Source organism: Rhinopithecus bieti, unplaced genomic scaffold (genome assembly GCF_001698545.2).
Source record: "Rhinopithecus bieti isolate Rb0 unplaced genomic scaffold, ASM169854v2 scaffold_13577, whole genome shotgun sequence".
Taxonomy (NCBI): Eukaryota; Metazoa; Chordata; class Mammalia; order Primates; family Cercopithecidae; genus Rhinopithecus; species Rhinopithecus bieti.
Window position 1 is genome coordinate 1,582,147 of NW_016807867.1, and position 18,329 is coordinate 1,600,475.

General features: G+C 41.4%; 1 protein-coding gene across 3 annotated transcripts in view; it reads right to left on the minus strand.

Moving 5' to 3' along the window:
* The window catches only part of OSBPL1A (oxysterol binding protein like 1A), a 240,516-nt gene that overhangs the window by 78,447 nt on the left and 143,740 nt on the right, over nt 1-18,329 (minus strand). For all 3 annotated transcript variants that reach the window (XM_017884011.1, XM_017884012.1, XM_017884013.1), the window contains one exon: nt 759-924. In XM_017884011.1, the coding sequence (XP_017739500.1) occupies nt 759-924 (166 nt within the window). The remainder of the gene's footprint in view (nt 1-758; nt 925-18,329) is intronic.

Here is an 18,329-nt window from a genome sequence, read left to right on the forward strand (position 1 = left end):
AAATCTCCACGTGCATTCCCCATTTTTTAGCATTGAGTACCACCAGGCACTGTTCTAACCACTATCTAAACAGAGAAACTCATTTAGTCATCACACGACCTGCTGAAATGGACACGATAATTATCCCATTTTAAATATGCGGAAACCATGAACAGAGGGGTCATGGAACATACCCCAGGTCACACAGCTGGCTACTGACAGAAGCTCTGGAGTCTATGCTCCTTGCAGAAATGCTATGACATGCTTTAGCGTGTGTTTCTGAGACAAAGTTAAACACCTCCTCTTCTCTGCTCCAGACACATGGTGGTGTCACCTCTACTGTGGCACTTAGCATACTGTGCTATCACCAAGCACTTGTGCTTGGTTACCTGTATGCTTTATATAAAGACCTCTTTGAAGACAGAAACTGTCTGTCTGTCTCTCCTTACAATATGTGCTAATGCCTGGTACTAGGAAATGGTCACCCAGTAAACAACAAATCAAATGTGGGCAGTTTTAACAGCATTCTAACCCTAGCCTAGAATACATCTTCAGTATAGGCAGACTGTGATGAATTTCATTCCAAACTTTCAGACTCCAGCCTTAATAACATGACACACAAAAAATCTGGGGAGCTATACTGATACATAGCTATCTGTTTACTCCAGGAAACTCAAGTTGACATCTGCTCTAAGGTGGTGGACTCAAGGGGACACTGCTCATTTAGGTGGTGGACTCTTAAATCACCAACAATGAAGAGGGAAGGATCCCAGAGTTACCTGACAGCGCATCATAGAACTCGTCCTCGCTAAGGATGCTGCAGGCAGGTGGAGAGCCTTTCACCAGAGACTGCTCTAATTCATGATGTTCAGTGGCCAGCGTCTCCAGTGCTTCTGACAGGATTTTGTTTTTTTCTTGCTCTTGTTCCAATTTAAAATTCTTCACCTAGGAGAAAACAGATATATAAAAAAGACTTCAGAGTGACAGGAGACACAGACTTACTCAGAGGATGTGAAAATTAATTGCTTTTGATCCAGTTCAATTGCAACATCAGAAACGAAAACACTCACGTCGCATGCACATGGATGAATGAGCAAAATTATTAAACTAATTTTGTTCTTCCCATGGGGCCTTTTCTCACAACAGCTTAGCTAATGAAAATAGATTAAGAACTAGCAAACAAATTCAGCTCAAATGATCAGGATCCTGGTATAAGACCACCAGTCAATTCAGAAATCATATAAATTTTTTTTAAACATAAAGAATCTTTCTCTCAACATTAAGTACACAGTTAATAAAACAGTTTCAGCAAGTCTTTGAACAAAATTAAAAAATTCTAAATATTAAAAGCAAACTACATCAAAGTATAAAATATAATCCCTCAGTTTACTCCCAAAATAGTTGGTAATAGTTGGTATATCAAATGAAGGAAAACAGGTTGCGTGGTAATGACTATAAATATTCTATTTTCATTTTCTCTTTTCTTTTTTTCTTTTTTTTTTTCTTTTTGAGACGGAGCCACATTTTGTCACCTAAGCTGGAGTGCAGTGGTACGATCTCGACTCTGCAACCTCTGCCTCTTGGGTTCAAGCTATTCTCCTGCCTCTGCCTCCTGAGTAGCTGTGATTACAGGTGTGCACCACCACACCTGGCTAATTTTTGTATTTTTAGTAGAGACAAGGTTTCACCATGTTGACTAGGCCAGTCTTAAACTCACGACCTCAAGTGATCTGCCTGCCTCAGCCTCCCAAAGTGCTGGGATTACAGGCGTGAGCCACCATGGCTGGCCTATTTTTCATTTTCCAATCCCATATTTTGGTTTCAACTCCACATTTTACCTTTAACTTAGTATACTAAAAATATCAAAAGATTATCAAAAAGGCAAAGCCTGGTTTGATTTTTTACTGTTTGAAGTTACAATCTATTCCTCCTATCTAATGCAAGAGCATCTGAACCTTTGTGGTTGACCAAAACCTTCTAGAATTCAAGTCACCTAATCCTTAAAATATAGTATGTACTGAATTTGATAGGGACAGTTTTGCCTATTTTCTTATCAGTAGTCTGGAAATCACTACTATTCCTTAATCTTGCTGGATTTCCAGAGCCAATGTGCACTATAGACAAACAGGAGGCAGAAAAGCAGGGATCCACTGGTAGGTAGCAGCAGCATCTTCTCAGAAGTCTTTTGTTCCTTAGTTTCCTGTCCTATAAAATAAGAGGTTTCTGCTATCACCTATTAATCTAATTAGAAGTCTTCAACTCAGTGGTCTTCAAACTACTTTTTTTTCTACTTAACAGCAGAACCTATTTCTCAACTGTAATCCCAGCATATAAAATAGATGCTTTCGAAAGCAGTTGCGCACTGGGTATACATCGAATAGAGCAGAAGCCCCACTCCTTTGACTTTCCCCTCCCCTCCCAGCGGTCCTCTCTAGGGCCCAAACCCAGGTGGTATCCCAACAGTTTGAAAAACACATGGTACTGGTACCAAAAGATACACAGACCAATGGAACACAACAGAGGCCTCAGAAGTAACACCACACATCTACCACCATCTGATATTTGACAAACCTGACAAAAACAAGCAATGGGGAAAGGATTCCCTATTTAATAAATGGTGTTGGGACAACTGGTTAGCCATATGCAGAAAACTGAAACTGGACCCCTTCCTTACATCTTATACAAAAATTAACTCAAGATGGATTAAAGACGTAAGACCTAAAACCATAAAACTCTAGAAGAAAACCTAGGCAATACCATTCAGGACACAGGCATGGGCAAAGACTTCATGATTAAAACACCAAAAGCAATGGCAACAAAAGTCAAAATTGACAAATGGGATCTAATTAAACTAAAGAGCTTCTGCACAGCAGAAGAAACTATCATCAGAGTGAACAGGCAACCTACAGAACAGGAGAAAATTTTTGCAATCTATCCATCTGACAAAGGGCTAATATCCAGAATCTACAAGGAACTTAAACAAATTTACAAGAATAAAACAACTCCATCAAAAAGTGGGCAATGGATATGAAGAGACACTTCTCAAAAGAAGACACCTATGCGGCCAAAAACATGAAAAAAAGCTCATTATCACTGGTCATTAGAGAAACGCAAATCAAAACCACAATGAGATACCATCTTACTCCAGTTAGAATGGCGATAATTAAAGAGCCAGAAAACAACAGATGCTGAAGAGGATGTGGAGAAATAAGAATGCTTTTCTCTGTTGGTGGGAGTGTAAATTAGTTCAACCATTGTGGAAGACAGTGTGGTGATTCCTCAAAGATCTAGAACCAGAAATACCATTTGACCCAGCAATCTCATACTGACTATATACCCAAAGGAGTATAAATCATTCTCCTATAAAGACACATGCACATATATGTTTACTGCAGCAATATTCACAATACTGAAGACTTGGAACCAACCCAAATGCCTACCAATGATAGACTGGATTAAGAAAATGTGGCACATATACATCATGGAATACTATGCAGCCACAAAAAAGATTGAGTTCATATCCTTTGCAGGGACATGGATGAAGCTGGAAATTATCATTCTCAGTAAATTAACACAGGAACAGAAAACCAAACACCGCATGTTCTCACTCATAAGTGGGAGTTGAACAATGAGAACATACGGGCACAGAGTGGGGAACATCACATACTGGGGCCTGTTGAGGGGTGGGGGGCTAGGGGAGGGAGAGCATTAGAAGAAATACCTAATGCAGATGACGGGCTGACGGGTGCAGGAAACCACCATGGCACATGTATACCTATGTAACAAACCTGCATGTTCTGCACATATATCTCAGAACTTCAAGTATAGTTAAAAAAAAAAAAAAAAAAAAAAAAAAAAAAAAAAGATTCAGTTAGGAAAAAAAGAAAAGAAAAGAAAAGCACTGGATGGAGGGATATCCAAAACTTCCCCTAGGTCAAACTTTCCATCTCGAGGTTTTGGGAACTGTGGCCCCTCTCACAAATCCTGCATTACTCACTGCGAATTCTAACCCTTTTACCTCTTGACACTCCCTCTCCCATGCTCCTCCCCATGGCCCCCAAGGATGAAGGCTCTTCTGTTCTGGGGCCCTGAGTTCTCACCAGTTGCACATCAGGTACAACACTCTAAGGTCCTAAAATACAGTTTTACTGAAATGTTAAGTTCACGGTGGAAACAGGGTTAAACTGAAGATCCAGACCTCAGGCACTTAAGTGTTTATCAATACAGCAGGCAGAGTATTATTATTACAGCTGTGATAATGACATAAAAATCGCAATAAATGGTAAGCAATCAAGATCAGAAGAGACATGAAAAACTGAAAAACAAATTACTTATGTAATTACAAATTTTAGAAAATCTGAAAAATACTTGCAAATATTCCTATAATCTAAATTGTATCTCCAGAAGAGGAAATAAGCATACTAAGGCTACAGTCAACTCAAAAAAAAAATAAAAATAAAAAAGCTGTTCTACCTCCATCAGATGGGTTAAACAACTCATTTCTCTATTCCATAAACAAGGACTACACGAGGCAGGCAGATCACTTGAAGTCAGGAGTTCGAGACTAGCCTGGCCAACACAGTGAAACCCTGTCTCTACTGAAAATACAAAATTAGCCAGGCGCAGTGGCAGGAGACTGTAATCTCAACTACAGAAGGCTGAGGCAGAAGAATCGCTTGAACCCGGAGGTGGAGGTTGTAGTGAGCTGAGATCACGCCATTGCACTCCAGCCTGAGCAACAGAGCAAGATTCCATCTCAAAAACATAAAAAATAAAAAATAAGGACTACAAAACCGAGCAATGTCCAAAATGATCCTTTCTTTGAAAAGATCTCTCAGCACTGTTATATTTGTAGATTCTAAAATCAACACTGCAAGAAAATCCAAATTCTTCACCCCTGCCTACCCCATCTTTCACCTTTTTAGCTTTTCCAATATCAAAATGTAAATGTGTTGTTGACACCATATCTTTAAATATAAGAATTAACTAAAGTATCCTATTTAACGAGTACCTACATTTTAATATCTAAATTCACCCAGATTTCAGCAAGGTAGCAAGATAAATGACAGAGGCCCATAAATATCCAGTCCCCTCAAAAAAATCTTATTCAAAATACAATCTATCCTTTACCCATCTAAAATAATCATCACTTTGCTGCTGCCACATTCACATCTGTTCTCACTTGTTCTTAAGAGACAGTAAAAGGGGTTGCAAACAGGAGAGGAAGAGACTGAGGCTCTAACCACATTCTATTTCTTACTTTGTTTTCGTCTTTCAATTGATCTGAGTGTACTTTTATTAGTTTCAAGCCTAACAGGATTTTCTGCACTGAAGATACCTTATTATAAAATAGCCACAAAATGGCAATTTCTCCCATGACGTAAGTGATATATATGAAAGAGTAACTAACGTCACAGAAAATGCACTGGTAATGAGCTTTCTTGTTACTTTAGAGAAACATCTGAAAGCATGCTTAAGTGCCATTAGTACTTTTTGGTCAGAAGGATCACTGAAACGATGTAATTCCAGATCCTCTACAATCTCAACATTTCAGAACACCTAGGGGAAATCCTGCAATAAAAAAATTGGTGTAGAACTGCTAAGAAAGATATGCAAAGTGCAACTTCATAAAATATTCATCTTACTTTTGAACTGTTTCCAAATTCTTAGTTGCAAGCTTAGAAACTATGTTGTAACAGAAATAGTGCCTTTTGCGCAATCTCTTAATGTCTTTGTAATTCCAGGCACAATGCTTCACTTATATTACGTATCAATATGTGAATATTGATTACTAGATTTTTAAAATTCTCAAACTATAGTAATCATCCTAGTTATTACTAAAAGAATAAAAAACTTCCTTCACAGAACTAGTTGGTCCCAACAGATGTGTTTATAATTATTAGAATTGTATATGTGTTTATACATTAGAACTTTTCTAGAATAAGGCTGACATTTTACCTTTCAAATTCGCATATGGAATATACACCCTCAGTCCAATGACTTTCCTATGACAAAAATCAACATACATTCAAGTGAACAAAATGTTGCACTTTTATTAAGAAAGCCTAAGGACTGAACCACCATATGCTTAACAGTAAACATATGCATTGATCTGTGTCTGTAGCCCCTTAAAGTACAAATGTAAGCCTTTCCAGTAATCTGTCTCCTCAAACCACTTCAATACGGCAGTCTCTCATTTCACTCCCTTTCAGGCCGGAAGGCAAAATCCATAGTGACTACTTCCAAAGTGAATGGGCGCCAGCAAGAGAATGCAGAGTTTTGGAAACAGTCTTGTGCTAGCCAGCTATGACACATTCATCTACACTCTCCTTCTAGAAAGTGCCCCGATACTCACCTGTGTTTCACAGGGGTTACCTAAGGCACAGTAATTCAATCTGGCAAAGACGCAGCACTAAGTGGGGAATACGTGATTAGTATTCACAGAACACTGCACGTAATCAGCCAGTTATAAGATGGGTACAATTATGGCCTTGACAGCCAGTCTTTCAATCGGCCACACTCTGGTCAGTTCAACAGGATGAGCCTTACTCTTTCCTCTTTGCTACTGCATGGATGGCTACAATTAACAAAATGTGTTAGTTTGACACTGAAATACTAGATTTTTTTTTTTTTTTCTGAGACAGAGTCTTGCTCTGTCAACCACGCTGGAGTGCAGGCATGCCATCACGGCTCACTGCAGCCTCAAGCAATCCTCCTGGCTCAAGTGATCCTCCCTGCCTTGGCCTCCCGAGTAGCTAGAACTAAAGGCATGCACCACCATGCCTAGCTAATTTTTTTTTTCGGTAGAGATGGGTCTCCTTGTGTTGCACAGGCTAGACTCAAACTCCTAGCCTCAAGTGATCCTCCTGCCTCTGCCTCCCAAAGTGCTGAGACTATAGGTGTGGGCCACTGCACCTGGCTGATGCCTATTCCTGTAGCTAGAGGATCAACAATGTTCTCACTTCAAAACTTTTTTCAAGGTATGTGCTTTTAGGTGACCCACTGCTATTGACACACAGCTGATAAAGAGTACGGGTCTGATGATTCACAGCTAGTAGAGCTCTTCTGCACACAAGTCTGACTATTATATTGTTTAGGTGGAGGGGGATGGAGCTCCCATGTGGATGCAAATGGTCAATAATTACTTCTGAAACCATGGCCAGGCTGAATCACTCTCTCACCTCCAGGGTCCAGGGAAGTGAAGCTTTGACCTCCTGTCTCAGGCAGGATCAAGCATGCACATGTATCTTCATGATGGTATAGTATACTCTTGCTTTGTTTCATAGATCTACGAAACTGTCTATCTTTGCTCATATTAAATTTCAGGGTTTTCATTGACTCTCTAACGTCCTCCTTCCATCCCATCTCATCACTGCCTCTTCAAATGCAATTGATTTCCCTATGCTCCTGAAACCTTTTTCAGTCCTTCCTAGCACTAAACAATGACACTCACTTAAGAATAAAAATTCAGGGTCCGGGCACAGTGGCTCATGCCTGTAATCTCAGCACTTTGGGAGGCCGAGGCAGGTGAATCAACCGAGGTCAGGAGTTCAAGCCTGACCAACATGGCAAAACCCCGTCTTGACTAAAAATATATAAAAATTATCCAGGCGTAGTGGCAGGCGCCTGTAATCCCAGCTACTTGGAAGGCTGGGGCAGGAGAATTGCTTGAACCTGGGAGGTGGAGGTTGTGGTGAGCCAAGATCATGCCACTTCACTCCAGCCTGGGCGACAAGAGCAAAACTCCGTCTTGAAAAAAAAAAAAGAAGAAATATTTAAGAATAAAGACTAAGCCGGGCGTGGTGGCTCAAGCCTGTAATCCCAGCACTTTGGGAGGCCGAGACGGGCGGATCACGAGGTCAGGAGATCGAGACCATCCTGGCTAACACGGTGAAACCCCGTCTCTACTAAAAAATACAAAAAACTAGCCGGGCGAGGTGGCGGGCGCCTGTAGTCCCAGCTACTCGGGAGGCTGAGGCAGGAGAATGGCGTGAACCCGGGAGGCGGAGCTTGCAGTGAGCTGAGATCCGGCCACCGCACTCCAGCCCGGGCGACAGAGCCAGACTCCGTCTCGAAAAAAAAAAAAAAAAGAATAAAGACTAAATTCAGAACTAAGAATAAAGCCACCTAAGGGACCAAGGCAGCTTGACATGGTGGGAGGAAACTGAGGTGAGTAAGGGATGTGCACAGGGCTGCAAACCACAGCTGAAACTCTGGCTTTGACTCTGAGTGAAAAGGGAAGCCAGTGGAGGAAGGGCAGAAGTAACATTATTTGATTTACTTTTTAATATGATCCCTGTGGTTATAATGCTGAAAAGGGGATGGAGGAGACAAGAGTAGAGTAAAAGAAGATCCCAGCTGGGCGCAGTGGCTCATACCTGTAATCCCAACACTGTAGGAGGCAGAGGTGGGTGGATCACTGGAGGCCAGGAGTTCGAGACCAGCCTGACCAACATGGTGAAACCCCATCTCTACTAAAAATACAAAAATTAGCCAAGCGTGGTGGTACATACCTGTAATCCCAGCTAGTTGGGAGGCTGAGGCAGGAGAATCACTTGAACCCGGGAGGCGGAGGTTGCAGTGAGCCAAGGTCGCACCACCACACTCCTGGGCAACAGAGTGAGACTCTGAAAAAGAAGATCCCTTAAGAGGTTACTTCAATAACTAGAATAAGAGATGGGTAAGAGATAGCAAGAGGAGTGATGAGAAGTGGTCAGATTCTGGATATATTTTGAAGGCTCAAATGATTTGCTGACTATGTGATATAAGGAAAAAGGGAAATCAAGGATGACTTCATGTTTTGGCTTGGGCAACTACAAGGACTGTGTCTCAAAAAAAAAATAAAGTTTTTAAAATTAGATTTTAAAAATATAAATAAAATTAAAAGACTAGATAGCATCATGAAGGGAGAAAATGAGACAGAAATGTGAAGAAAGCCATGGACTGAATCCTAGTAGAAATGCTGAGAAAGAGTCAGCAAAGGAAACAAAAGAGAGAGAGAGAGAGACAGAGAGAGAGATACCAGTTGTGTGTGGTGTCCTGGAAGCCTCAAAGGGGTATTTCAAGGAGGAAAAAGTGATTAACTGTCAAACACTGATGAGAGATCAACTGCTTCAAGAACTAAGACAAGACCACTGTACTGGCGATGAGAAGGTCAACAGTGAACTTGACAAGGGCAGTTTCAGTGAAGGGTTGCAAGGATGGTGGAGGCGATGTCCTATGGGTCAAGAGAGACAAAATAGAGCAAGTACAGCCTGTTCTTAAGAAGGTTTTTCTTAGACAAGAGGTGTTTGTTTGTTTGTTTGAGACAGGATCTTATTCTGTCACCCAGGCTGGAATGCAGTAGTGTGATCTCAGCTCACTGCAACCTCTGCCTCCCAGTCTCAAGTGATCCTCCCACCTCAGCCTCCTGAGGAGCTGGGACTACAGGAGCACATCACCATGACTGGCTAATTTTTTTTGTATTTTTTTTAAAATAGAGACAGCTTTGCCATGTTACCCAGGTTGGTCTTGAACTCCCAGACTCAAACAATCCACCTACCTTGCCCTCCCAAAGTGCTGGGATTACAGGCATGAGCCACACCACGCCCAGCCTACACGAGGATGCTGGTTACAGAGGTTAAAAACTAAAAAAAGAATAAAATTCTTTAACAAAAATAATTTTTGCTCAAAAAAGGAGGAGAAAGGTAGAGCAGTTGCTGAAAAGGGTTGTGGGGTCAATGAAGTTTTCATTATGGAAGACAACCCATGCTTTTACATGGATAGGAAAGGTTCAACTGAAATGGGATTATACTTGCAGAAGTGAGAGGGGAGAATTGCTGGAATAATGTTCTTGACTTTATCAAAAAGGGAGAAGATCTAATCCACCAGTATACAGTTGGTCTTTGCTAAAGGCTCAGACAGTCCGTCCATCTCTTTGCAGGAAAAATGCAGCAAGTATGTGCACAGATTCAGACAGGTGGGTACGTGTAACCAAGTTTTCTTCTAATTGGTTCTGCTATCCCAGAGCATATAAGGAATACAGAGAATAAGAAACAGATGAAGATGTCTTCAACCTTACTGATTCCAACAGATGATAAAGTAAGAAGCCTCTATCTAGTCTCTTGACTTTATACAAAAGTTCATCCTGAGATTAGGAATGAAATGAGTCTCAAGGCCCTACAAAGCCTCATGAATACTAACTTGATCAACCCATTTTCCCATTGGTTATAGTCGACTGTGACTGGCGTGTGGCACCACTAAAAATGCCCCTTTCTTACAGGCATTGCCATCTTCTTCAATCTGGTTCAAGCAAAGAAAAGGAAATCCCACTCAGAATGACCTCTGCATATCTCTACACTCAAGCTCCTCCATGGGAAAGAAGATAAGAACTTACCTGGTTTTTGACGTACTGACCATGCTAAAAATAAAATGGCCTCAATGAAGCTTGTTCAGCATCACCTTCTGCTAACAATCTGTTAGGTCAATTACTTCCAAACTATATCTTCAGACATTTACATCAGGGTAGAATTTGGAGATAACCCCAAATCAAGGACAGAGCCCCTAAATACTTGGGGGAACAGAAGAAAGATTTGGTAAATAAATGGGGCATTTTATAAGCAAGGTGATAATATACTTGGAAGAATCAATATAAGCCCAGAATATTTGACACTTATTTTCCAGGATGATTTAAAATAACCTCTCATAAAATCAATGGAAGAGTAGTACTATATACAAATGACAATTTAACAAATAAGTTTTAGTTTTTACGTGTCTTTTATAAAGCAGGTAAGATGAACGCATCTTCTGAAACAAAAATAGTGTTCACTCCCACAGTGTGTACCAATAGTGGATTCAATACACATTTACTCCAATGCTTTGTTAATGGCTCTGGCATTTAAAATAATTTGATGCAAGTCTCACAACAGTTTGCTCTTCAACTGCAAAGCTGAACCACTTCATGCTGGTTATAACTCTCACATAAGGAACTTCCACAAAAATTGAAAATTTCCATTACCATGTACAGTTTACAGTCCAGAAGTAGCACTTACAGGATTATACTCCTAAAAGTACTATGCATGTCCATGTGTAACTTCCAAATTATTTCAGATTATGGTATAATGTATTTAAAAATTCGAAAAAGTTTTATGTATCATCATGTAAATTAAAGAACAATGTGGGCAGAGCAAGATGGCAGAACAGAAGATTACACCCTTTGTACCCCTCATAGGAACACCAAATTTTAACAAGTATCTGCACACAGAAAAGCACCATCACAATGACCAAAAATCAGGTGAGCAATCACAGTACCTGGTTTCATATATCTGAAAAAGGTATTGAGGAAGGTTCAACAGACAGTACTGAATCACCAACATCAACCCTCCCCTATCCCCTGACAACAGCTGTACAGCATGGAGAGTTTCTGCACTTGCAGAGTACACCAACTGGGGGACATTACATTGAACTCATTGCTCCCCTGTCATAGTGGAGAGCAAAGCCAGGCTGGGCTCAGCCAGCACCCACACACAAAGGAGCATTTGGACCAGCCCCAGCCAGAGAATCACCCATCTTAGTGGTCAGAACTTGAGTTTGTTGGCAAGCTTCACCACCCGCGGCCAAAGTGCTCTGGGGTCCTAGGTAAACTTGAAAGGTGGTCTAGGACACATGGACTGCAATCCCTAGGCAACTTCTAATGCTGGGCTGGGCTGACAGCCAGAGGACTAGGTGGCACCTGACCTAGGAAGTCACCAGCCGAGGTGGCTGAAGGAGTGATTGCACTGTCCTTCCCCGAACCCCAGGCAGCAGAGCAGGCAGCAATGAAAGTGTCTCTTTGCTTCTGCTTAAGGAGCGGAGGGCGAAGAGTAGAGAGGACTTTGTCATGCATCTAGGATGCCAGTTCAGCCAGCCATAGCAAGACATGCCACTGGGCAGAATCATACGGCCCCCATTCCAGGCCTTAGCTCCCAGGCCCACTTTCTTTTTTCCTTTTTTTTTTTTGAGATGGAGTCTCACTCCGTCACCCAGGCTGGAGTGCAGTGGTGTGATCTTGGCTCACTGCAACCTCTGCTTCCCGGGTTCAAGCAATTCTCGTGCCTTAGCCTCCCAAGTAGCTGGAATTACAGGTGCACGCTACCATGCCCAGCTAGTTTTATAATTTTTAGTAGAGACAGGGTTTCGCCATGTTGGCCAGGCTGGTCTTGAACTCCTGACCTCAGGTGATCCACCCGCCTCAGCCTCCCAAAGTCCTGGGATTACAGGCGTGAGCCACTGCGTCCAGCCTCCAGACGACATTTCTAGACACATCCTGGGCCAGAAGGGAACCCACTGCCTAGAAGGAAAGGGCCCAGTCCTGGCAGCATTTATCACCTGCTAAATGAAGAGCCTTTGGACCCTGAATAACCAGCAGCAATACCAGGTACTACACTGAGGGCCTTGAGTGAGCCTTGGAGACTTGCTGGCTTCAGGTGATACCCAACACATTACCAGCTGTGGTGGCTATGGCCAAAGACTCCTTCTCTTTGGAAAAAGCAGAGGGAAAAGTAAAGGGACTTTGTCTTGCACCTTAGGTACCAGCTTGGCCACAGTGGGACAGAGCAACAAGCAGGTTCTTGGTGTCACAGAGTCCAGGCCTAGGTTCATGGACAACATTTCTGGACCTGCCCTGGGCCAGAGAGGAGCCCAATGCCCTGAAGAGTGAGTCCCAGGCCTAGTAGCATTCACCGCAAGCTGATGAAAGAGCCCTTGGGCTTTAAATGAACATCACCAGTGGCCTGGCAGAACTCCCCCATGGCCAGTGGCAGTGGTGCTCACAGGCAGAGGCTCCTCTGCCTGTGGAAAGGGGAGGGAAGAGCGGGAAGGACTTCATAATGGGGTTTGAGCGTCAGGTTAGCCACGGTAGAATAGGACATCAGAAAAATTTCTAAGGTTTTTGATTCCAATCCCTGGCTCCCAGAAAACATCTCTGACCTACTTGGGGCCTGGGGAAACTTGTCACCCTGAAAGGAAGAACAAAAAGCTGGCTTTGCCACCTGGTGACTACGTAGATCCCTGAGGTCTTGAGTGACCATAGGTGGTAGACAGGTAGTGTTTACAGTGGGCCTTAAGACCCACTGTGGTGCTGGCTTCAGGTCTAACCTAACACAGTCCTAGTGGTGGTGGCCACAGGGGTGTTCACATCACCATACCCCCAGTTCCAGGTGGCTCAGCAAAGAGAGACAGAGAGACTCTGCAGGTGGAGGATTACCCAGGTGCCGAGGCAAGAGACCGAAAAAACAGTTTCAGTATAATAAAGAAAACAGTTAAAATAAAAATAGTCATAATACAAATTAGATACAGGGATGATCATGGACAATTATCAATCATTATTATAAACATTATTAATCATTATCTTTTAATATTACTCTTTGTTGCAATACTAATACAACCTAGGAATAACCGGTGGGTATAGGGTCAGGTGCTGAAGGGACATTGTGATAAGTGACCTAGAAGACAAGAGGTGAGCCATCTGTCATGCCCACATAAGGGCCGCTTGAGGGCTCCTTGGTCAAGTGGTAACGCCAGTGTCTGGGAAGGCACCTGTTACTTAGCAGACCGCAAAAGGGAGTCTCCTTTCCTTGGAGGAGTCAGGGAACACTCTGTTCCACCAGCTTCTTGCGGTAGGCTGGATATCATCCAGGCCTGCCCGCAGTCATCCGGAGGCCTAAACCCCTCCCTGTGGTACTGTGCTTCAGTGGTCACGCTCCTTGTCCACTTTGATGCTCCTCCCGTACTCCTGGTTCCTCTTTAAAGTTCATAGTAGATAGCGGTAGAAGAAATAGTGAAAGTCTTAAAGTCTTTGATCTTTCTTATAAGTGCAGAGAAGAAAACGCTGATATATGCTGCCTTCTCTCTCTGCTTTGGCTACCTAAAAGGGAAGGGCCCACTATCCTGTAACCACGTGACTTGCTTCACCTTGTCAATCACTTAGAAGATTCACCCTCCTTACCCTGCCCCCTTGTCTTGTATGCAATAAACATCAGCGAGCCCAGCCGTTCGGGGCCACTACCAGTCTCTGTGTCTTGATAGCAGTGGTCCCCCGGGCCCAGCTGTTTTCTCTTCATCTCTTTGTCTTGTGTCTTTATTTATTACAAGCTCTCGTCTCCACACAGCGGGAGAACACCCGTTAAGCCACGTAGGGCTGGACCCTACAAGACTCTGTTTGGGAGAAAATAAGGAAAAAGAATAAGAGTCTCTGCCTGGTAACCCAGAGAATTCTTCCAGATCTTATCCAAGACCACCAAGGCAGTACCTCTACAAGTATGGAGAAACCACATCATTACTGGGCTTGCGGCCCAAGTCCCTTTGAATACCTGGAAAGCCTTCTCAAGAAGGACAGGCACAAACAAGCCCAGACTGTGAAAACTACAATAAATACCTAACTCTTCAATGCCCAGACACTAAAGAACATCAGCAGGCATCAAGGTCATCCAGGAAAACATGACTTCACCAAACGAACTAAATACGGCAGCAGAGACCCATCCTGGATAAAGAGAGACATGTGACATTTCAGAGAGTGAATTCAAAATTGTCGTTTTGAGGACACTCAAAAAATTCAAAATAACACAGAGAAGGAATTCAGAAGTCTATCAGATAAATTTAACCAAGAGACTGAAATAATTAAAAGGAATCAAGCAGAAATTCTAGAGCTGAAAAATGCAAGTCACATACTGAAAAATGCATCAGAGTCACTTAACAGCAGAATGGAACAAGTAGAAGAAAGAATTAGTGAGCCTGAAGACAGGCTACTTAAAAATACAGTCAGAGGAAACAACAAAAAATAAAAAATGATGAAGCATGCCTACAAGATCCAGAAAACAGTCTCAAAGGGGAAAATCTCAGTGTTACTGGACCTAAAGAGGAGGTAGAGAAAGAGGTGAAGAAAGTTTATGCAAATAGATAATATCAGAGAACTTCCCAAACCTTACGAAAGAGATCAACATTCAAGTACAAGAAGTTTGGAGGACACCAAGCAGATTTAACCCAAAGAAGACAACCTCATGGCATCTAAGAATCAAACTCCCAAAGGTCAAGGATAAAGAAAGAATCCCAAAAGCAGCAAGAGAAAAGAAACATTCAGTGGAGCTCCACTACATCTGGCAGCAGGCTTTTCAGTGGAAATCTTACAGGCCAGGAGAGAGTGGTATGATATATTTAAAGTGCTGAAGGAAAAAACTCCTACCCTAGAATAGTATATCTTGCAAAAAATATCCTTCAAACATGAAGGAGAAATAAAGGCCTTCCCAGAAGACAAAAAAAAAAAAAAAAAAAAAAAAAAAAAAAAACAAATACTGAGGCGATTTCATCAAACAAGACCTCTTCCTACAAGCAAACTGGGAGAGGAGATCTTTAAGGACATTAACAAGCAATAAAAAGTCATCTAAAGGTATAAAACTTGCTGGTAACAGTAAGCACACAGAAAAACATGGAACATTATAACATTATAATTGTAGTGTGTAAACTACACCTAGCTAGAAAGGCTAAATGACGAATCAATCAAACACAGTAACAACAACTTTTCAAGACAAACAGTATAAGACATAAAAGGAACAAAAGAAGGTAAAAGCCAGGAGAATAAAGTTAAAGTGTAGAGTTTTATTAGCTTTCTTTTTGCATGTTTATGCAATTAGTGTTAAGTTGTTATCAGTTTAAAACAATGGGTTATAAGACAGTATTTGCAAGCCTCACAGTAGCCTCAAATTGAAAAACATACAATACACAAAAAATAAAAAGCAAGAAATTAAATCATACCACCAGAGAAAAGCACCTTCACTAAAAGGAAGACAGGAAGGAAAGAAAGAAGAGAAGGCTGCAAAACAATTAGAAAACAAATAACAAAACGAGATGAGTAAGTCCCTACTTATCAATAATAACATTGAATGTAAATGGACTAAACTCTCCAATGAAAAGACATGAGGGGCTGAATGGATGAAAAAACAAGACCCCCTAATCTGTTGCCTACAGGAAATGCATTTCACCTATAAAGATACACATAGACTGAAAACAAAGGAATAGAAAAAGTTATTTCCATGTCACTGAAAACCAAAAAAGAGCAGAAGTAGCTACATCAGACAAAACAGATTTCAAGACAAAAACTGTAAGAGACAAAGAAGGTCATTATATAATGATAAAGAGGTAAATCCAGCAGCAGGATATAATAACTATGTAACTGCCCAGTGGGTTCACCTTGCCTGCTGCCTAGACAGAACCGATTATCGAAACAGGGGAACTGCCATGGAGAAAGAGTAATTCATGCTGTGTGGGAGACCAGAGTTTTATTATTACTCAAATCAGTCTCTCTAGCATTTGGGGATCAGAGATTTTAAGGATAATCTGGCTGGTATGGGGTTGGGAAGTGGGCAGTGCTGATTGGTCAGGTTGAAGATGGAATCACAGTGGGTCCAAGTGAGGTTTTCTTGCTGTCGTTTCCTGGGTGGGATGGCAGAACTGTTTGAGCCAGAAGACTGGTCTCCTTGGTGTCAGCTGATCCATCCAATGTAGGGTCTACAAAATATCTCAAGCACTGATCTTAGGATTTACAATGCTGATGTTATCCCCAGGAGCAACTGGGGAGGTTCAGACTCTTGGAGCCAGAGGCTGCATGACCTCTCAACTGTAATTCTAATCTTGTAGCTAATTTGTTAGTCTCTCGAGGGCAGACTGGTCCCAAGGCAAAAAGGGGGTCTTTTCAGGAAAGGGCTGTTATCAATTTTGTTTCAGAATCAAGCCATGAACTGAATTCCTTCCCAAAGTTAGTCTGACCTATGCCCGGGAATGAACAAGCACAGCTTGAATGTCAGAAGCAAGATGGAGTTGGTTAGGTCTGATTTTACGGCCATAATTTCCTCGGTTATAACTTTGCAAAGGCCGTTTCTATTGTAAATATATATGCACCCAATGCTGGAGCACCAGATATATAAAGCAAATATTATTAGAACTAAAGATAGAGATAGACCTCAATACAATAATTGCTGGAGGCCTCAACACCCCATTTTCAGCATTGGACAGATCCCCCAGACAGAAAATCAACAAAGAAACATCAGACTTCATCTGCACTATAGAACAAACAGACCTAATAGATATTTACCGAACATTTCATCCAATGGCTACAGAATATACATTCTTTTCCTCAGTACATGTATCATTCTCAAAGATAGACCATATGTTAGGCCACAAAACAAGTCTTAGAGCATTCAAAAAAGGAGAATAACATCAAGTATCTTCTGTTCACAACGGAATAAAACTAGAAATCAATGATACGAGGAATTTTGGAAACTATACAAAGAAATGGAAATTAAACAATATGCTCCTGAATGACCAGTGGGTCAATGAGGAAATTAAGAAGGAAATGGAAAAATTTCTTGAAACAAATGATAAGAGAAACACAACACACCAAAACCTGTAAGATATGGCAAAAGCAGTACTAAGAGAGAAATTTACAGCTCTAAGTGCCTACATCAAAAAAAAAAAAAGGGAAAACTTCCAACAAATAACCTAACAATTCATCTTAAAGAACTAGAAAAGCAAGAGCAAAACAAATCAGTTGAAGAAATAATAAATCAGTAGAATAAATCAACAGAAGAAATAATAAAGATCAGAGCAGAAATAAATGAAACTGAAGTGAGGAAAATACAAAAGATCAATGAAACAAAAGATGGTTTTTTGAAAAGATAAACAAAATTGACAAACCTTTAGCCAGACTAACAAAGAAAAAAAGGGAGAAAACCTAAATAAATAAAATCAGGGATGAAAAAGGAAACATTACAACGGATATCACAGAAATCCAAAAGATCATTAGTGGCTACTATGAGCAACCACAGGCCAATAAATTGGAAAATCTAGAGGAAACAGATAAATTCTTAGACACATACAACCTATACCAAGATTGAACCATGAAGAAATTGAAAACCTGAATAGATCAATAACAAGTATTGAGATAGAAGCCATAACAAAAAGTCTCCCAGTAAAGAAAAAGCCTGGGACCTGAAGGCTTCACTGCTGAATTCTACCAAACATTTAAAGGAGAACTAATATCAATCGTACTGAAACTATTCCACAAATAGAGAAGGGAATACTTCCAAACTCATTGCATTACAGCCGTGAAAGGAAAACAAACCTTGGGGCCCCCAAATTACTAAGCTAAGGGGAAAAGTCAAGCTGGGAACTGCTTAGGGCCAGCCTGCCTCCCACTCTATTCAAAGTGTCCCCTCTCCTCACTAAGATAAATTCATAATTGATTGTCTCCTTTGGAGAGGCTAATCAGAAACTCAAAAGAATGAAACCATTTGTCTCTTATCTACTTATGACCTGGAAGCCTCTTGCCTCCTTCCAGTCTT